The 22,926-nt window shown below is 43.0% G+C and overlaps 1 protein-coding gene across 2 annotated transcripts in view; it reads right to left on the reverse strand.

Annotated features, from left to right (window-relative positions):
* The window catches only part of LOC124795320, a 485,179-nt gene that overhangs the window by 138,806 nt on the left and 323,447 nt on the right, over nucleotides 1-22,926 (reverse strand). For both annotated transcript variants that reach the window (XM_047259291.1, XM_047259292.1), the window contains exon 2: nucleotides 18,113-18,487. In XM_047259291.1, the coding sequence (XP_047115247.1) occupies nucleotides 18,113-18,487 (375 nt within the window). The remainder of the gene's footprint in view (nucleotides 1-18,112; nucleotides 18,488-22,926) is intronic.

Below are 22,926 nucleotides of genomic sequence, written 5' to 3' on the forward strand. Positions count from 1 at the left end.
ATATCTTGATATAATTTAGAATTTTCCAGTTCGTTAACAAAGCTGCCATGATTTATCAGTAAAAGTATAGAAGCAAGATGGAAATTTAACGGTTGTTTCTTGTACATTAAGTTCAGTGTCCATTTAAATCTAGAGGCTCAAACTCATAAATACAATCTATCAAGATCATCCTACACAGAATAAAGGGAACTGTCAAGATGAGGATATGAGTACCTCTTCTTCTGTACCTGTAAAGCACTAAGTACGTCGAATATTATACAGCTGCATGTTTTACAGGTTTTTGATACTTCATTAAGCATTCCTTTTGCCTACTATTCTATGGTATAATCGATTATGTACCCCTACCAGGCGGATTACCGAAAGAAATTTATTTTGATAGAAACATAATTATTTCCTTGTTTAGCGTGGCTAGATGCACGCTCGTAACATAGTACCCCGTTACAGCAATCTTTCAGTCACAGTTATTTGAATCGGAGTACATTAACAGTACATGGGAACCAGAACAAACCCTCAGCAACACAATCCGATATTCCTAGAAATACCAATTACTCAATGACTCGCAAATTGAGTTTTGGTCACGAAGACCTTGGATATCTTTTATGGTTCTTTGCCGCTGCCGTATGTGCCACTTAGTTTATATACACTGAGTGACAAAAGTCATGGGATACCTCCTAATACGCAGTAGTTGGCACACCGGACTCGCATTCGGGAGGACAACGGTTCAATCCCGCGTCCAGCCATCCTGATTTAAGTTTTCCGTGATTTCCCTAAATCGCTTCAGGCAAATGCCAGGATGGTTCTTTTGACTGGTCACGGCTGACTTCCTTCCCCATCCTTCCCTAATCCGATGAGACCGATGACCTCGCTGTTTGGTCTCTTTCCTCAAATCAACCCAACCAATCTAATACCTCCTAATATCGTATCGGATCTCCTTTTACCCACATTAATGCAGCAACTTGGTGTGGCATGGACTCAACAATTGGTTGGAAGTCCCTTGAAGAAGTACTGAGACACGCTCCGTCTATAGCTGTTCATAACTGCCGGTGCAGGATGTTATGCAAGAACTGATCTCTCGATTGCGTCCCACAGATTTTCCATGGAATTCGAGTCGACCAATCTGGGTGGCCAAACCATTCGCTCCAATCGACCACATTATTCTTCAAACCAACTGCGAACAATTGTCACTCGTTAACATAGCGCATTGACAGCCATAAAATTTCCACCGTTTTCTGAGAATATGAAGTCCATGAATGGCTCCAAATGGTTTCGAATTAACGGAGCCGGCCGGTGTCTAGGCGCTTGAGTCTGGAACCGCGCGACCGCTATGGTCGCGGGTTCTAATCCGGCCTCGGGCATCGACGTGTGTGTTGTTCTTTTAAATAGTTCTAAGTTCTAGGGGACTGGTGACCTCAGAAGTTAAGTCCCATAGTGCTCAGAGCCATTTGAACCAATTAACCGAAAATAAGCATTTCCAGTCAATGATCGGGTCAGTTCCACGTAAACACAACCCACACAATATCGGAACCACCACCAGTTCGCACATTGCCTTGTTGACTACTTGGTTCCACGGCTTCCTGCGTTTTGCACCACACTCGTATCCTAACATTAGAAGTAGTGATTCATCCGACAGGGTCACGGGTTTCCAGTAGACTAGGGGCCAACCGTTATGGTCACGAGGCCAGGAAGAGCGCTGGAGGCGATGTAATACTGTTAGCAAATGGACTCGAATTGGTCATCTGCAGTCATATGGCCCACTAAAGCCAAATATCGCCGCAATGTCCTAACGGATACGTTCGACGTGCGTCTGAGTTTATTTAATGCATAGTTTCTCATGTATTGGCTCTGATAACTCTACGCACACATCGATGCTGTCGGTCGTTAAGTGAATGCCGTCGCTACTGCGTTGTCCGCAGTGAGAGGTTATGCTTCAAATTTTGTATTCTCGGTCCACTCTTGTCACTGTGGAGCTCGGAACACTGAATTCCTTAACGATTTCCAAATTGGGACATACCAAGCATCTAGCACCAACTACCATTCCGCGTTAAAAGCCTGTTAATTCCCGTCGAGCGGGAACGTCAGACACTTGAGAACGAGTCATGGCTCTGCCAATGCACTGCTCTTTTATCCTTGTGTACGTGATGCTACTGCCATCTCTATGTGTGCATACGCGGATGAAAGCCCAGGAAAACAATGGTTCAAATGACTCTGAGCACTATGGGATTTAACATCTTGAGGTCATCAGTCCCCTAGAACTTAAAACTACTTAAACCTAAGTAACCTAAGGACAACTCACACATCCATGCCCGAGGCAGGATTCGAACCTGCGACGTAGCGGTCGCGCGGTTCCAGACTGAAGCGCCTACAACCGCTTGGCCACACCGGCCGGATCAGAAAAAACGGACTGTAATGTAGTTGAAAGACATAATCGAGTGATCTGCTATATGACCTCATCAATTCCACACACCATTCCGCGTGTGACGTTTCCCATTGGCACGCTGGCAATTCGTGAATCTTTGGGCTTCAACAACGAGAATTCGAAAGAACTGCAAAATTTCGTTCAAAAGCTTTCTAATATAAAAATCAAGTTGACAGCAATATAGAAACACATCAAACAAAGCGTATACACACAGTGTCAGGAAAGCAATTGTAGAACCGCATTTTGGTAGGTAAGCAATTTACGCTAATTCTTACAGAGTACAAGCAACTAATACTTAAAGTAATCAACACAAGACTAATTATCGTATTCTTTACAGAATCGTATCGGGACTACAAGGAAGGACTAAGAGTTATACGTTCTCACGGTCAAACCAATGAAGAGGTTAAGTTCTTCCTTCACATCATATTATGGTTCTGAATTGTGACTGATGTTCAAGATAGGGCTTTAGCTGAGGTATCACTCATCTATGACTGGGAACTGGAGGAAACAGTGGTTTTGCGTCAGTTTGTGACGCAGTCTGGGTTCGATCAGATGCCAGAGCGTTTGTTGGAAAGGGTAAAGGTCGGTGCAAGTAAAGCTGTCCTCCGCCCGATGTTAACCTGGACACTGCTGTGCTTCAGTGGTCACGGTCCTGTTGGAGCTGATGTGCCGTGATCTTCCTCCGACCTTTGCACTGATTTACCCAGCCATGTGTAGTAGGACTTAGAGTGTGGCTTGGAGTAACGAACAGCGTCACAGCTAGGCTGTTTTCATATTAAGAAATTACTACTGACGGTATGAAGTGATAAGCCTTTAAAAAAAGAAAATCTGTGGAACGAGTTGTAATCGAACATCGGAGGAATCCTCGTACCAGTTCAATCTCTCATACGAGTTGTCACGTTGCCCTCTCCTGGTCGTCCGTTATTCAGCCGTAAACATTTTCATTGAAATTGTTTCACAGAACAATTCTAAAAGATAAACCATTCATCTTTCGTTCGTTATTTAAGTTTTCCTATGTCTTTTGACGTGTCGTTTGGTAATGGAAATAAGACTGATGAAAATCAAGACCGTTCATAGGATGATTTTCAAGTTTCTGACAAAAATAGGGGTAAACCATAGGGATGTATCGGTAATACACAATACTTACAAGAAAGAAGAGGATACAATAACAGTGGGAGATGAAGAACAAAGTGCTCAGATTAAAGATGGTTCAGGCAGGAATGTAGTCTGTCACTCTATTGTTCAATCCGTACATCAAAGATGCAATTAGGAAAATAAAAGATAGGTTCAGGGGTAGAATTAAAATTCAAGGTGACAGAATATCAATGATAACATTCGCTGTTAACATAACTATTTTCAGTGATATTGAAGCAGAATGACAGGATCTGCTGAATGGAATGAACAATCTAACGATTACAGAACATGGATTGAGAGTAAACCGAAGAAAGACGAATGTAATGAGAAGAGCCAGAAATGAGAACAGCGAGAAAACATTGTAAATGGTGATCACGTAATAGATGAAGTCAAGGAATTCCATTACGTAGCATTAAAATGACCTGTGACGGTCGAAGAAGGAGAACATCAAAACCAGACTAACACTGTCAAAAGGTGCGATCCTGACCAAGACAAGTCTACTATTATCAAACATAGGAATATAGGGAAGTAATTTCTGAGAATCTACGTTTGGAGCAGTGTGTTTCATTACAGCAACCATGGATTACGGGAAATAAAGGAAAGAAGAGAATCGAAGCATCTGAGATGTGCTGTTAGAGAAAAATGTTGAAAGTTAGTTGAACTGTTAATGCGGAGGTTCTTCGGAGAATCGGTGAGGAAACCAATATATGGAAAACACTGATTAGAAGAAGGAACATCATGGTAGGACGTTTGTTAAGACATCACCGTATGACTTTCATGGCACTAGAGCGACTGTAGCAGGTAACAACGATAAAGGAAAACGGAGACTGGAATACATACTGAAAGTAACTGAGGGCGTAGGTTGCAAGTATTGTTCCGGGATGAAGAGTTTGACACGGGAGAGAAATTCATGCCGGGCCGCCGCAAACTGCTCAGAACACCGACGCAAAAATAAAAAAAAAAAGAACGCTTCTGGTGATTCGCTACTTATTCACTACCTGAACAATGGTAGAGGTATGTAAATATTACTTGTTAGGATAAAATCGGTTAGTTCTTTTGAATGCGTGGGAGAGACAAGATGAATGGGGAGGACTGTGAGTAACGTCCGCTGCGTTTTCCGGAGACTTGTTGAATACCGTTTATAGAAAGACTTAGTGTTACAGCCGAAATTATCATCCCCTCTAAGTCATATTTTGTGTATGGGCATTAATATAGAAGCTCACATGTCAAGTGTGTCTCTTGGAGTTCTGTGAGACGGAGTAAACGAATCTCTCTAACCCCTGAAAGAGCTCTTCTTCATTAAAATGCTATCTTTTGTGTACATATTTGAGCCGTGCATCGACTCGTGCTACACCTTGTTTTTACATTGCATTGGTTATCCTTTTCTTCCCCTGACATGTTTGTTTGATATGTTGTCTGTCATTAAGTGGCTGCTTGGTTGTCTTTCCCCTCTGCTATCGATATCTGCGTTTTTGCTTCCGGGAAACTGCTATGGAGGAAGTGAGATCTTTGACCGGTTGTAACATCGTGTGGTGGCGCGAAGTAAGGGCGTTGCGCACAGAGAGAGAGTGTGGTGGACACAGGAGGGCAGCTCCAGCGCAAAGCAGGCGTGGTCGGTTGTACTGAGTCGCCACGTGATATATGTTGGTTGTGTGAAACGAGCGGGTCGACTTGACGGAAGAGCCCCCCGCGTGTTGGTTGTATACAGAATGGTCCCACGAGTAGTTGCTGCTCATTTCGCCTTGGTGGGACGTTGAAAAGCTTCTTTAAATCTTCCGTTTCAACACTGGAATTTAAGAGGAGACACCTAACATGAAAGAGCGGTCATTACCCGTCAACGTTGCAGAGAAGACGTGAACTCCGGTGACAGAGCGTGTTGTCGCGTGACCGTGGCGTGTTGGGTGCGCTGGCGACGCGTGAGCGGTCGGATGTGTGGATCCTTGCCCTCGGAGGTCGTGTACTGCCTGTTCGAGCATAATTGTAAGTTAAGTTCGTGGAGGGTTTAATCATTAAGTAATAATTTTGTGTAACCAGCGTCTCTTCTGGCTTGTGGCCTCCGGCGACCGGGTCTCCTGTCCCTGGCACCGGTGTAATTGAAGACAGTGATCTTTCCTCCTCTCGTTACTGTCCGATGGGAGGTGTAGTTTTGGCAGTTTAATTGTTTCGCTATTCTGTCGTGGGTTATGGGTAAATTCACGCTTATTTTAGGTTTATCATGTGGTCACTCATTCAGGACTGTGTTGTACTGTTTTCTTGCACGAGGTTAGCTCTAGTTCTGTCAGCAAGTTAAGCCATCTTATAATAAGTTTTCGCTGGCTAAAAGTCGGTGCAGTTACCAGCCTGAGAGTGGCAATTGTGTTTACGGGCGTATTTAAATTGGTCTGCAGTGAAAAAGTCGGCTTGGGGCACATGCTGAATCCATTTCTACCGTCACTGTGAAATAATTGTGAGACTGTACCTGTGTACGCCATTTACAGTGATCTTTATGGGATTACGGTTTAGTGGCAAGAGAACTACAGATAAAAAAGTAACTTACGATCCTACTTACGTCTTATCAGTTCAGCTATTTATGCCCAGTAGTAAAAGAAAGGTAGTGCTGCCAATTAGGAATTTCTTACCCAACAATTAGCTCTTGGATAAGAAAAACTTCACTCATCTGTTTCCTTTTTCTTGCTTCAGTCCGAAATAGGTTGAGGAGGTAGTGAAATCGGAGGCACTCACTTCATGTCCGTAGACTTAGCTGGTGAGTTAATAACCGACTAACGAAAGAGGAACAATGAGCGAGCCGGTAACTCTGTGGAGTAAATAACGAAGTGCGGCAACAGTACAGGCAAGTAACCATCTGCAATTAGTTGTCATCGCCTACTGCACGCAAAGTTCCACCGCCACGTCCCGTCACGCGTTGATGCTAATTTTTGACTCTTTTAGAAGACGCAGCCGATCTTAATGTTATTAGTCTAAAGGGGTAGAGAAACTGATTTTTTGAAGCAATTTAGTAATGTGACCGAACCGTAATCAAACCGTGTTTTTACCTTTCTTAAAATTTCGTTTTACCCCTCAGGGGGTAATTAACCCCAGGTTAGTAACCACTGCTCTAAAAGATCTAATCATCAGTGTGGAAGTGGCCTTAGCTGGATAAGGCCTACGTCAAGAGGGTTCCATGCAGAATTGAAGACATTATCAAGGAGCAGCAGAGAATCGAGGCATTTGGGATTCTGTGCCACAGCAAAACGTTGCAAATTAAGACAGGGAAGGGAATATAAGGAAAACATTGACAAGAAAGGAATGAATGATAGCCCATCTGTTCAAAAAATGGTTCAAATGGCTCTGAGCACTATGGGACTTAACTGCTGTGGTCATCAGTCCCCTAGAACTTAGAACTACTTAAACCTAACTAACCTAAGGACATCACACACAGCCATGCCCGAGGCAGGATTCGAAACTGCGACCGTAGCGGTCACGCGGTTCCAGACGGAAGCGCCTTTAACCGGACGGCCACTCCGGCCGGCAGCCCATCTGTTATCAGGGGGTAGCTTCCATAGTGCCATAGGGACTGTAGAGGGCAAAATCTGCAGAGGAAGAGAGAAATTAGGATACATTCAACAATTACTTCGGGGAATAGGTTGCAGTTGTTACTTTGAGAAGAAAAGCAACTCACTGGAGGAGTTCTTGGAGGGCCCCATCAGATTAATCAGAAGATCGATGACTTAAAGAAAAAAGGAATCAGGCCAGAGCAGCTGCTATACTACTAAAGCACTTCGTCTTAAGGCCACAAGTGGCCCATCCGGGCCATTCGACCGCCATGTTGTCCTCAGCTGAGGATGCGGATAGGAAGAGCGTGTGGTCAGCACACCGCTCTCCCGGTCGTTATGATGGTTTTCTGTGACCGGAGCTGCTACTGTTCTGACGAGTTGCTCCTGAATTGGCATCACGAGGCAGAGTGCACCCCGAAAAATGGCAACAACGCATGGCGGCGCGGATAGTCACCAATCCAAGTGCCGGCCACGCCCGACAGCATTTAACTTCGGTGATCTGGAGGGAGCCGGTGTATCCACGTCAGCAAGGCCGTTGCCACGGCTATACTATTAGGCTACTATTTTTTTTGTCGATTAACAGCCTTCATCCTTTAATCACTACGTCTGCGGATTTTTATAATGTGCTTCTATGTCGTCCCCTATTTTACTATATGTGAACAGTAATGGGCACAAAAATTTTAATCCGGCGAATCTATTATCTATGGCTGTGTAAATGCGCGCATCTAGGAATGGCTGTCTACTTTTCAGTTTCATGAGACCTTTCTCCTTAGCTTTGACAGTTTGAATCCAAATAGATTACTTTACTAAGTGCTCCAGGGGCTATTAGATTAATTCTGAAACTTCTGCGCTTGGTGCCCGACAGTTTGGAGATTTAGATAGTGATACGGCACTAAAAGGCGTGTTTGTGGCGGCCAGAGTCACGTGGGCGGCGCTCGCAGTGGCTGGTCTAAATGAAGGATGGCCCCCGAGTCTGGAAAGCGCCCCGGCGCGGCGCGGCGCGGCCGAACGTCCGCTTCCCTGGCTGGAGGGCGGCCAACGGTCGCAGAGCACGCGAGCCCTTGCTCTGGGCCCGCTCTGAGTTATGTCAGCGCGGCGTCCGTCCTCCGGATTACTTATTAGTCGCTCCGCGGTATTTATACTGCCTCTCCGCCCGAACAAACCGCCGTCTCATAACTCTCCTCAGCTGTCTTTCTGTGGAAACAGAAAGAAATCTACAGTCGACAACTTTGCTACGTCGCATTGTCGATCTTCTCCTAATCGGAAACTTTTGGGTGCCCTTCTTTTTATCGCTTAATAATGAAAGCAGACAAACGCATTCTGAATCAGACTCAAAACTCATACATTTATGTAAGTAACGAAAATACTCATTTTAATAACTATTTTATAATGAGCCGGTAAAATAACGTAATTTATTCCAGGATATTTTTTGAGTATTTTGGTGTATGGCATCCAGTCCACAGATTTCCCAATACCGCTTCTGAAATGTGCTTGGGCTGTCAGGTTACGACCTCTTAATAAAAAATAAAAAAAATAAAAATTGGCTAATATAGATTGAGTGACTATTTGCACAGTGAATGAGAAGCAGAAATATTACACTAAGCTTCAATCTGTCTGTTTTTAATACAATATTTAACTAAAGAGATATAGAGATCGTGCACATGAAATCAGGAACTGGAATAGTTCCAAATCCCCGTCGTGCCTTAACATGTAAGCTCGACAGCGAAAAACGGTTTCCGAAATTTGGTTTTCGTCTTTTGGACGATGTGTCGCAGTAAATGTTGTGAGTAGTAAGCAAATGCATAAAGCGTGACAGATGTGCGATCCGATTCAGCACCTAGCAGCAAGTACTTACGACCACAACTGAGTGATGTCAGACACTGAAATCACACGTTGAAAACTGTATATTTTTAAACAAACGGTATCTGTTGTTAGTAATACGACTTTAATTAATTATTCTTAATTTTATTTGTTAGTTATTAGTGTGAATGACAGTGTCAGAGCTTTTTTTTGGTCACCAGTGTACTCACTAGTTTGATGCGGCCCGCCACGAATTCCTTTCCTGTGCTAACCTCTTCATCTCAGAGTAGCACTTGCAACATACGTCCTCAATTATTTGCTTGACGTATTCCAATCTCTGTCTTCCTCTACAGTTTTCGCCATCTACCGCTTCCTCTAGTACCATGGAAGTCATTCCCTCCTGTCTTAGCAGATGTCCTATCATCCTGTCCCGTCTCCTTATCAGTGTTTTCCACATATTCCTTTCCTCTCAGATTTTGCGCAGAACCTCCTCATTTCTTACCTTATCGGTCCACCTAATTTTCAACATTCGTCTGTAGCACCACATCTCAAATGCTTCGATTCTCTTCTGTTCCCGTTTTCCCACAGACCATGTTCCACTACCATACAATGCTGTACTCCAGACGTACATCCTCAGACATTTCTTCCTCAAATTAAGGCCGGTATTTGATATTAGTAGACTTCTCTTGGCCAGAAATGCCTTTTTTGCCATAGCGAGTCTGCTTTTGATGTCCTCCTTGCTCCATCCGTCATAGGTTATTTTACTGCCTAGGTAGCAGAATTCCTTAACTTCATTGACTTCGTGGCCATCAATCCTGATGTTAAGTTTCTCGCTTTTCTCATGTCTACTACTTCTCATTACCTTCGTCTTTCTCCGATTTACCCTCAAACCATACTGTGTACTCATTAGACTGTTCATTCCGTTCAGGAGATCATTTAATTCTTCTTCACTTTCACTCAGGATAGCAATGTCATCAGCGAATCGTATCATTGATATCCTTTCACCTTGTATTTTAATTCCACTCCTGAACCTTTATTTTATTTCCATCATTGCTTCCTCGATGTATAGATTGAAGAGTAGGGGCGAAAGGCTACAACCTTCTTAATACGAGCACTTCGTTCTTGATCGTCCACTCTTATTATTCCCTCTTGGTTGATGTACATATTGTGTATGACCCGTCTCTTCCTATAGCTTACCCCAATTTTTTTCACAATCTGGAACAGCTTGCACCATTTTATATTGTCGAACGCTTTTTCCAGGTCGACAAATCCTATGAAAGTGTCTTGATTTTTCTTTAGCCTTGCTTCCATTATTAGCCGTAACGTCAGAATTGTCTCTCTCGTCCCTTTACTTTTCCTAAAGTCAAACTGATCGTCACCTACCGCATTCTCAGTTTTCTTTTTCATTCTTCTGTATATTATTCTCGTAAGCAGCTTCGATGCATGAGCTGTTAAGCTGATTGTGCGATAATTCTCGCACTAGTCAGCTCTTGCCGTCTTCGGAATTGTGTGGATGATCCTTTTCCGAAAGTCAGATGGTATATCGCCAGACTCATATATTCTACACACCAACGTGAATAGTCGTTTTGTGGCCACTTCCCCCAATGATTTTAGAAATTCTGATGGAATGTTATCTATCCCTTCTGCCTTATTTGACCGTAAGTCCTCCAAAGCTCTTTTAAATTCCGATTCTAATACTGGATCCCCTATCTCTTCTAAATCGACTCCTGTTCCTTCTTCTATCACATCAGACAAATCTTCACCCTCATAGAGGCTTTCAATGTATTCTTTCCACCTTTCTGCTCTCTCCTCTGCATTCAACAGTGGAATTCCCGTTGCACTCTTAATGTTACCACGGTTGCTTTTAATGTCACCAAAGGTTGTTTTGACTTTCCTGTATGCTGAGTCTGTCCTTCCGACAATCATATCTTTTTCGATGTCTTCACATTTTTCCTGCAGCCATTTCGTCTTAGCTTCCCTGCACTTCCTATTTATTTCATTTCTCAGCGACTTGTATTTCTTTATTCCTGATTTTCCTGGAACGTGTTTGTACTTCCTCCTTTCATCAATCAACTGAAGTATTTCTGCTGTTACCCATGGTTTCTTCGCAGCTACCTTCTTTGTACCTATGTTTTCCTTCCCACCATCTGTGATGGCCCTTTTTAGAGATGTCCATTCCTCTTCAACTGTACTGCCTACTGCGCTATTCCTTATTGCTATATCTATAGCGTTAGAGAACTTCAAACGTATCTCGTCATTCCTTAGTACTTGCGTATCCCACTTCTTTGGGTATTGATTCTTCCTGAGTAATGTTTTGAACTTCAGCCTACTCTTCATCACTACTATATTGTGATCTGAGTCTATCTCTGCTCCTGGGTACGCCTTACAACCCAGTATCTGATTTCGGAATCTCTGTTTGACCATGATGTACTCAAATTGAAATCTTCCCATATCTCCCGGCCTTTTCCAAGTATACCCCCTCCTCTTGTGATTCTTGAACAGGATATTCGCTATTATTAGCTGAAACTTGTTACAGAACTCAATTAGTCTTTCTCCTCTTTCATTCCTTGTCCCAAGCCCATATTCTCCTGTAACCTTTTCTTCTACTACTTCCCCTACAACTGCATTCCAGTCGCCCATGACTATTAGATTTTCGTCCCCCTTTACATACTGCATTACCCTTTCAAAATCCTCATACACTTTCTCTATCTGTTCAGCTTGCGACGTCGGCATGTATACCTGAACTATCGTTATCTGTATTGGTCTGCTGTCGATTCTGATTAGAACAACCCGGTCACAGAACTGTTCACAGTAACACACCCTCTGCCCTACCTTCCTATTCATAACGAATCCTACACCTGTTATACCATTTTCTGCTGCTGTTGATATTACCCGATACTCATCTGACCAGAAATTCTTGTCTTCCTTCCACTTCACTTCACTGACCCCTACTACATTTAGATTGAGCCTTTGCATTTCCCTTTTCAGATTTTCTAGTTTCCCTACCACGTTCAAGCTTCTGACATTCCGCGCCCCGACTCATAGAACGTTATCCTTTCCTAGATTATTCAATCTTTTTCTCATGGTAACCTCCCCCTTGGCAGTCCGCTCCCGGAGATCCGAATGGGGGACTATTCCGGAATCTTTTGTCAATGGAGAGATCATCATGGTATCATAGTATAATAAATGAGTATAATTACGTTCATTAGCTGCATACACGATAGTGTGGTAACTATGCTTGTACAGAGTGTGTGAATCATACTGTGGAGGGAACTCTGCGAAATGTAACTAGCCGTATTACGGAACTGGGGAAATAAGAAACATTTTACGATAATTCAGTTATTTAACGAGGGATTATTATTAGTATTTATGGGTTTCATATTTTTTTAAAATAAATTGTTCATAAAACCTATACCATTCAGTTCAATCAGCTGTAAAAGACGCGGGATCGCTCGGTTTCATTCTAATATCGGGTTGGTTATGATGTATATCAGCCAATAAGAGTACAGTACGTTGGCGAGTATTTTGTGGGCGAAAGACTTGCTTTAAGTTTCGGGGTAATTCGGAGTTCAGCCATCATCATGTTCGGACGCGTATATTAGGAGCTCTGAATGCATATGATAGTTTTGCCGAATAATGAGTTAAACTTGACCGTGTAGTGTCGCAAAGTGAACAAGAACGTGGTAAGAAGATGAAGTTCCGAAATTCTGATTTTTGTGAGTACAATGTGATTTTCGAATAACCGGAATTCGCATTGGGGCTTGTGCAAGTCGGGTTCTAGAACTGACCGTACAAAAGGATCGAGTTGTGTAATATATGTGAGCGAGTATTCTGTCACAGACGGTCCGTTTAGTAATAGGTTTGGTTAAATATCCTAATTTGGCTATTGTTTAAATGTTCAAATCTGTAGGAAATCTTATGGGTCTTAACTGCTAAGGTCATCAGTCCCTAGGCCTACACACTACTTAACTTAAATTATCCTAAGGACAAACACACATACCCATGCCCGAGGGAGGACTCGAACCTCCGCCGGGGACCAGCCACTCAGTCCATGACTGCTGCGCCTTAGACCGCTTGGCTATAACGAGTGAATTGGTTGTGTGTGAATGCCAAATCTGTAATTGTATCGTAGCAAGGACTTGTCGGTGTTTTGTTTAAGGGAAGTGACAATATATCAAAGTTTTCACTTAAATGCTGTATATTTTTCAATAGCTCTGCTAACCTGGCACTGGAAAATATTTGATACAACTTGTAGAGTTGTGTATTGCGTCCCGTTTCCGCTACAGCATTCTATAGCCTTCGAACATTACTCATTTTCTAGCAGTTCAGACAGGAACTCGACTGCAGAATAAAAATTCAACGCAAGGTGAGTGGGAAATTTACTGTAGCACACAAAAGTATATAGCGACGTTGCAACTGGTGGCTCATTATTTATGAGTTATCCGGTTTGTTACCCCCCCCCCCCCTTCCAATTACTTTAGTTTCTGGAAAAATATTTTCCAGACAGTGAAAACAATGCATAATACTTAGTCATCAGAATACACAACGCAAAACACAGAGTAAGGCAACAATCACGAAACGACACCTGCACACAGATGTGGCTGCCGGCGCTAATTTATCATTGCGTCATTGTGCCGCTCTTCCATCGTGTTCAGTGAACCAGTCCACTGGGTAGATCCCGGGAAATTCTTCACCATTAAACCTACCCATACTATTGTGTATCAATTTAACGTACAACAAACACTGCCGGGAAAACAATCTTTGTTTAGAACCGAACAGTAACCGATGTGTGCTAGACGCCGAAGCGGAGATTTGCCTTTACTGTTGTCAATAACGAATACTGTGAGTGAATGGATCAAATTAACTTCAAAACCAGTCACTCGGCGCGTACCGTCGACATTTGCACTGCAGTGCCGATATTTTCAATGCAATACTAACACAAAGATAAAAGCGAATAGGATACCAGTTGCCTGTAATTGAAGGCAATAAATCTGCAAATATCCACTAACACAACGAGTCCCTCGTACCAGAACAGTCGGAAAAACTCAACTGACAATATCTCAAATTTTCTCGACGTAGTTTGGGTGGGCCCTCTACTATCAAAAGCATTCACTGATTTATCTAACTTTATTTTTAATAACAATAATAAGTAGCTTTACGCCATAATAAATAATGATGTTTATAGGTAATAACAGCAGTAAGTTACTTCTAAGAACAATTGTCACATTACCGGTCATCCGTACACCTGGAGAGATGGACCTGCAATCGGGAGGACGAGGTTCCTAAGCCCCTTCCTTATATTCCAGTTTACGTTTTCTGAAAATCCCTTAAATTTTTGCTGATGCATTGGCTGACATATTCTCATCAAACGGACACGGCTGATTTTCTCCGCGTCCTTTCCAAATAAGAGCTTCTGCACCGTTTCAAGTGAAAACGTCGATACGGGGTTAAAATACGATCTTACTTTATCAATATAGGTTAACCATGAACACAGCCAAACAAAGCATTTATCTGTCCTTACAATTTCAAGAACAGTTAGGGATAAGTGAAGATATTTGAGTGAAGCCTGAGATAACAAAATATTGTGCAGAACACTTACATCGACTCTGCAAGACAGTTGGTGTGTAAAACGTCACAGTATTGTCAAGTACGCGAAAAGGAGACACGGCTGAATTTGAGCTTCCTTCTCTGATGGGTCGGTTGTTGGCACTTTATTATACCTGTTGATGATGGGAGGCTCTAACCTGGTGACAAATAATTTCTTTCTGTACGATAATTTATTCAATGATTCACAAGTCATTGAGCCCAGGCTTAACAACATTTATACAACATACTATATTAATATCTCAATAAATTCGTTGGTCACTTTTGCTAAATTCAACGGTCAGCCATTTCGCTGGCCACGGTGAATGGTAATGCCTTCAGGGAAGTATACTCCATAAAAGGATAGAACCTTTGGGGAAACAATACCGTAGGCAGAGTAACTGCGGAGACGGGATGTCCTATGATTTCTAAGAATACACTCAAGTAAGTCGTTGAATTGTTGTAGGTCACTATCTGCTGACGTCTGTCAAATTACTGTACGTAAATATCTGATAATATTCTGCACAATTGGAAAGAAACTGTATTTGACATTAGTTACAGAGCCATATTTTTCTAAAGCGTTGTTTCCGAAAATTCTTATTTTGATACCCTGTAGCTTTTACAAACTATTACGGGTAATATGACTTTCTTCATCGGCCCTGTCTGTGTACGAGAATGGTTCAGCAAGTAAGAAAACAAACACTCTCATTGGTGTATAAATATCACTGTGAGAATTAAATTCAATTTCTCAATACACGAGACAATCAAAATTTTCGAAAGGTACCACCAGATGGAGATAGATGGGCCGTTCCTCTTCGAAATATAGTGTGAAGGTGGAAGGTTAGACTTACACACCAGAAATGCTATCGTGTTGTTGCACGATGACGTAACACCACATATGGCATTGGTTACGAGCTATGATTTCAGCGTTTCCGATAACTCTAATGGAATACCTTTCGTAGAACTGACCTCGCGCCAAGAGATTTTCGTCTCTTCACATTGATAAAAAATCACCTAGCAGCTCACCACTTCGGAATCGTTGCCGACGTTGAGGAGACAGTTTTTAAATGGCTCGTAAAGCTGCAGCCAGATTTCTTTTATGCCGTGATCAACACTTTGGAATCTAAGGAACGAATAGTGGGACAGACAGGGTGACTACGTGGGACAGTAATACAGTGGTTAAAATAAATTAACCCATCTTTAATACTGAGCGTTGTGATCCAGAAAGACTTTATGATTTTAATACACTGATTTGTTTGTGATCCATGTTTCTATCGAGGAAGCAATATGTGCAGCCTGTGGCAGCCATGTCATCTGCAAACATTGCATTTCTTGTGCTGTGTGTCAGTACGATACTTGTGCTGCTTCAGGATGATTCGGACAACACTCCGTATAGAATGATTATTAAATCAAGACCCTACGCTGTGGACAGGCGTTGATATACATCAACGGAGACAGTTGAAAATGTGTGCCCCGACGGGGACTCGAACCGGGGATCTCCTGCCTACATGGCAGACGCTCTATCCAGCTGGGCCACCGACGGTACAGAGGACAGTACGACTGCAGGGACTTATCCCTTGCTCTCTCCCCGTGAGACCCACATTCCCAACTTAATGTCCGTACACTACGTTCGTAGTGCCCCTGCCCATTACACTCATTACTCGCGGCAGACAATCTTGCCGAGTAACGCAATAGTTCGGGCAATACGTGTGCATCCGCACAGAAGAAAGAGGTCAATGGCTGGTTTGCCTTAACTATATGAAGATATGTTTTTTTCCTAATATATGCGAGAGAACAGATACCTTCATCATACACTCCGTAGTCTCACTAATGAAACGGGGAATGACACTGGTGAACATCGCAGTGGATGTTGCTGTGAGTCAATGCGATGTCTCTACAATCTGTAACAAGTTTCTAGTGACAAAATTCGTTGAGGATCGTCCCAACAATGACCGCAGGAGAAAAAATGCGGGGGTGCAGTACCGATATATGTGTATAAGAGAAGCAGTAGCCCCCATCAGAATGCTACACATCTACGGTGGCAGTAACAGAACTGCAGAAATGAAGGTGTGACCACAAACGATACGAAATTGGTGCCAGAAGACCAAAATCGTTTATCCTCTAAATGGGGTTTGGAGAGTGGTTCGTGAGGCATGAGCACCAAACCATTCTTCGGGGACCAGGCAGCAGTGGGACACTGACAGTACCCTGACAATACTGATATTCGTGTGTGGATGCAACGACGACAATGTTTCCAGCTAACTGTATCGTAGACCATCACACATATCACAACGGTTCATTCATACTTTGGGGTGGAATCATGTATAGCCGCACGATACCCGTTGTGCCAGTGCAAGGGAGGATAACTGGTGTGAAGTATCAGGACGACATTGTTGTATGCATTCTGGTTCCATCTGGTGAACATACTGGAGTGTGGTCGACGCTGGTGGACGACAGTGCACGCCCCACGTCGCCACAATCTTATGAGCACCTTCGTAATGGAGCAAAGAATCAGTCGGATGAAATGGCCTCTAAGTTCTGCAGATGTTACCTGCCTTGAAAATGCACGGGGCATGCTAGAACGTGCCATTTGAAATGGTCTCATCCTGTCAAAGACCACAGGACATCAAAGAGGACGCTGTGTAGGCATGGGACAATATTCCAAAGGCCTATCTGGGCAATCTGGTCTGGTAAGGAGTACGCCTGACAGCATTGAAAAGTGTCTAGAATTACGAGGACGGCCTATTGTTTCATAAACAATGTGTTATTCGAGATTACATTGAGACGAAAGCGTAATGTTTGCTGTGCTATCATTCGAAGGTTTTAGTTTTGTTTTTTTGTTTGTATTTATCAATATGAAATATGTTTAGTTTCTTTTTTGTTTTCATATGAATGTAACTGACAGAGCAAGATCAGTTTTGTTTCTTATAGTGTCCAGTACTGACAATAAAGCAACACGTCGATCCTCAGCTCGTGGTGTCACTGTCGCGTTCTCGCTTCCCGAGCACGGGGTCCCGGGTTCGATTCTGGGCGGGGTCAGGGATTTTGACCTGCCTCGAGATCACTTCATTTCATGATCGTTCATGAAAGTGACGAGATTGCGCTGAACAAAGGTTGGGAATTTGTACGGGCGCTGATAACCGCGCTGTTGAGCGCCCCACAAACCAAAACGTCAACAACAAAGCAACATGCTATTTATAATCCATCTTGATTGCAAAAAATGTTTATTCGCATGACCGGTTTCGGTTCCGCTACAACCATATTCAGATGTGCAATTTCGGTTACAGGCGTATGGACGGGTTACTCCTGTAACCGAAATTGCAGATCTGAATATGGTTCTAGCGGAACCGAAGCCGGTCATGTGAATAAACATTTTTTTCAATCAAGAAGGATTGTAAATAACATTGGAAAAACCAGTTATTGCGGTTATCCCATCAGACATTATGTCCGTTTTTGTAAAGCAACATGCAACATTAAACTTCATCACTTTATTTACCTATGGCTTAGTAACTCGATATGTCGCTTTGTTTTCTCCAATAAACCTTCGCACACGGACTTTCCATCTTACTCTTTCAGCCACCCTCGTACGTGGAACTGACGGAGAAAAGGCTACGGTCTATTAGCAGAATAGCTGTTTGGTGCTAACCGTAGACAATCATCTTCTTGGTCATGAAGTCCTCGTCCTTGAAGGTGGAGACGGAGCAGCGGTACTCGCCGCTGAGCTCGGTGGTCGGTCTGACGATGTAGAGCGCGCGGTGCATGCTGGCGTGGCTGGTGGATGCGCGGTGCGCCAGCTTGAGGCGGCCGCGCAGGATTCCCAGGTCCTGCGGCTTCTGGCCGGGAATCCACTGGTACACCGGCTCGGGGCTGTTGTTGAAGAACCACTTGACCACCAGCCCGGAGTCGGCGCCCTGCTCCTCGGGCCGCAGCGAGTACTCGCAGTCCAGCACCACCGCCGCCGTCGAGCCATTGCGCACCTCGGAGGGGACGCGCATGTCCGTAATCGTCACGCCCACCACCCCTGCAACACGGAAGGGAAACAGGCACTTAACCTCCTGTACTGTGTCTGTCATACATTGGTAATCTTGCTATTGGAAGAGCTGTGCAGAGGAAGAATAGAGAAAGAAAAAAAAATGAAAAGAAGAAGGAAAAGAAACAAAAGGAAATAGAAAACGACACACCATGAAAGAATTATCCGAATGGGCGGAAATCGGTAGATATGATGTACGTAAACAAACGGTAAAAATTTAAGAAAAATTGCATGACTGGTGTAAGAGGTCCATGACTAAAGAATTTATTGGCAGCGCACTCGAGCAGATGTAATTTCAGTGGATATCTCATTCGTTGCCTGCGATATGTAAGCTATAAGAGAATCTCAGACTAGACAGCAGTGTTGGCTGCAGTAAGAGCAGTGTCAGTAGGAGTAAGTTGAAGCTAGCAGTCATGTGTGTGGAGTTGGCTGGGCCGGTCGTTGGGGAGCGATGGCGGTGCCTGAGCGATGTAATATAAGGTAAAAGCAGTCGCGCGCATCTGCAGTTTATTACAAGAGAATTTGTACTGCTGTTATATCAAGTCCCATGTAAATGTTTCAAAAAAATATTTTAATAATTATTTTTATAAAATTAACGCCGGCCGAGGTGGCCGAGCGGTTCTAGGCGCTACAGCCTGGAATCACGCGACCGCTACGGTCGCAGGTTCGAATTCTGCCTCTGGCATGGATGTGTGTGATGTCCTTAGGTTAGTTAGGTTTAAGTATTTCTAAGTTCTAGGGAACTGATGACCTCAGAAGATAAGTCCCATAGTGCTTGGAGCCATCGGAACCATTTTTATAAAATTAACTTTTTGACAATCATTCATCTGAATTCAAAGAATAATTAATTTCTGCAATCCATGGTCATCCCGATTATCGTAAAGAAAAGTCAGTCGTGTTCTGTTATACATGAAAAATCTAGCGGCCAGCATTGCATTGGGCTGTGCCAAAAACATTTCTTATGGGAGCAGATATATACGCGTTATCCGGCGACTTCATTGAGGTAAGAATTTTCAATGTATTCAGAATGGTCTTGCAGGGTCATTACGCAAGACTGCAAAATTTACCACTTTAAATTCAGTCAATTATTGAGTGGTTATAAGTGAGTCACAATTTTATTGAGATGTGAGTCACGTTATTATTGCGAAGTTATGGAATAATAAACTGTTGGGAGGTTACACGGAATGTGAATGCTCAATAAATATTATTACTGTTGGGAGGTTACACTGGTTCAAGAGAAAGAGCTTCACAAATTGAGCAGGTGAATACAGCGTTGTTTCATGTCTGGCCGTTATGCAAGCCATCATTAGTTTTGGCATTGATTTAGAGTTCCTGGATTTTCTGAAGGGTATCATGCCAAATTCTGTCCAATTAGCGCGTTAGATAATCAAAATCCCGACTTGATTTAAGGGCCCTGCCCAAAATGCTCCAAACGTTCTCAGTTGGGGGAGATGTGATATCAGTCAGGCTTTCGAAGGCACCATAGTACAGCAACTGCATTAATCAAAGTAACTGATGACATTAAACATGCTATGGACAGACGTGAAGCTACCATCCTAACACTGCTTTACTTTAGCAAGGCTTTTGATACAGTTGACTTTGACATATTACTAATTAAAATGAAGCAGCTGAATTTCTCAAACAGCGCAATACACTGGTTCGACAGCTACCTCAAAAACAGAAGTCATCAAGTCATTTGTGGGTCGGAAAAGTCATCATGGAAAAACTTGCGGTCTGGAGTTCCCCAAGGCTCCGTCCATGGTCCATTACTCTTCTCACTGTACATTAATGATATTTCTTCTGTGATTCACTCCTGCAACTACTATATGCCGACGACATCCAACTGTACATAAGTGTAAGCCCCAAGAACATTGCTGAAGCAGTAACGAGTATGAACGCAGATCTTTGCTCTGTTTCTCGATGGGCACAGAACCTAGGTCTGAAACTAAACCCCAACAAATCCCAGGTCATACTTATATCTCATCCAAAGTTAATCAGTCGGTACTTTCGCGAAACAGTCCCTCAAATATTCCTCAATGGTACCCAACTACCATACCAAAGAACAGTAAAGGACCTTGGAATAATCTTGGATGAACACCTAAACTGGGAAGAACAAACAGTCACAGCTAGCCGGAAATCGCTCTCCTCCCTACATGCAATTCAAAAATTTAGAAAAATATTTCCAACCCATGTTAAACAAAAATTAGTCCAAACACTACTCTTGCCTAATCTTTACTACTGTGATCAACACGGCACAAACAGTGAAAATTCGAGATGCCTCGAGCTAGTGATGAACGCTTGCGTTAGATACGTATGCAATATTCGGTTGTATGATCATATCAGTCCTTCATACTCCCAGCTAGGTTGGATACGCCCATATAAGGCACGCGATCTCCACACGATGTGCTTACTTCATCGATTTCTTAGCCACTGGTGCCCCCAATACTTATCTTCTCACATTAAACACCTATCATCATTCCACAACCGCAATACCAGATCGGATACGTCTAGCATCTTGGTTGTACCTTTACATAACACACAATCTTTCTCCGTGTTATTCTCCATCTCAGCCATACGACTATGGAACGCGCTCTCCTGTGATCTGCGTCTTATCCAGAGCCACTCAACATTCAAGAGGGAACTCAAGACTTACATACTAGGAACGGTATAACCACCATTGTTGTGCCCCTCTCATCTTTTTCTTTCTCCTCTCCATCATAGCATCGAATTTTACCATTCTATTTCTGTTCCTCTAACTTATCTACCTCTTCTATATCTCTTTCACCCCATTCCATCGTCTTATGTCTCTGCTTGATGAGAATAACTCACAAGCTGCAAGAATATAACGAGAAAATTCCCAACTAGCAATAGGACTGACATTCATAAAAGAAAAATATGTTTACTTTCATATAAATAGTCATTATTATTATTATTATTATTATTATTATTATTATTTGATTGTTATAATTATCATTGTACTACTTTTTTAATCTCTATTTTTTTTCTTTAACATTAATACTGTATAACATGTTATATGTCCTTAATGTTCTGTAGAAACTGAAATTTGTTGAATCTGAGTATGTCTGGTTAGGTGTAAGAGAGGGCCTGAAGGCCCTAATCTTGCCGGGTAAAATAAATGCATAAATAAATAAATAAATAAATGTGGAGACCTTGCAGGCCAAAGTAGGGTTTGGCAGACAACGAAACGAGGCGTAGAACATCGTCGACGTATTGCTGTGCTGTAAGGGTGCTACTGAAGTCTGCCAAAGGGGTCTTGCTATGAAAAGAACTGCCACCGCAGAACATCACTCCTAGTCGTCTGGCAGCGTGTGATAAGCGATAGGTTGGTATCCCCCCGCTGTCTGGGACGTCTCTAGACACGTCCTCGCTGGTCATCAGGTTTCAGTTCAACGCGGTACTGACCACTGGCGACAATTCTACTCCATTCAGTGATATTCCCGCCTGATGATGTGCCTAGAGACGCCCCAGACAGTGGTGCCTCACCGACCGACAACGAGGGGTACCGCTCTAGGGTGCCATTTCTTTTCATAGCTGGACCTCTTTGTCCCATACCCGCGCCATCCTTACAGCACAGCGGTACGTCGACGATATTCTACGTCCCATTTGGTAGCCATTCACGGCAAGCCATCCCACGCTTACGTTTCAGCAATATGATGCATGTCTTGTTTGTTGCCAAAACCTACTTTGTCCAGTAAGGTCGCCGGATCTCTCCCCCCACCGAGAACGTTTGGAGCACTACGGGCAAGGCCCTGCTACCATCTCTGGATTTTGACGAGCTAACGCACGAACTGGACAGAACCTGGTACGGTAACTCGCAGGAGGACATCCTAAAATTCAATAAATCAATGCCAAGCCGAATAACTGCGTGCTTACGGACCAGAGGTGGACTAAGGCGTTACTGACTTCCTCAATTTGTAAAGCTCTCTCTCTCTTGAATAAGTCAACTAATTTGTCTGACATTGTATTCATTTGTTTGTCTGTGCATGTACGTCACATCTACCGATTTCCGTCCCATTCGGATAGTGTACTTCACGACGAGAGAGAGATACAGAAACGCCTTAACTAGGAGTAGACTTAATTTCGTGTCTTTTGATGTGCATTACATTTTCTGATTGAAATTCCTACCGTCCATAATCGACATTATTAACCTCCTCGTAGACAAGTAACTTGTCCAAGTTTCAACAATTTAACATCATTAGAGAGCTTAATTACGCTACTGGCCATTAAAATTGCTATACCACGAAGATGACTTACTACAGACGAGAAATTTAACCGATAGGAAGAAGATGCTGTGATATGCAAATGATTAGCTTTTCAGAGAATTCACACAAGGTTGGCGCCGGTGGCAACATCTAAACCGTGCTGACATGAGGAAAGTTTCCAACCGGTTTCTCATACACAAACAGCAT

This window comes from Schistocerca piceifrons, chromosome 4 (genome assembly GCF_021461385.2).
Source record: "Schistocerca piceifrons isolate TAMUIC-IGC-003096 chromosome 4, iqSchPice1.1, whole genome shotgun sequence".
Lineage (NCBI taxonomy): Eukaryota > Metazoa > Arthropoda > Insecta > Orthoptera > Acrididae > Schistocerca > Schistocerca piceifrons.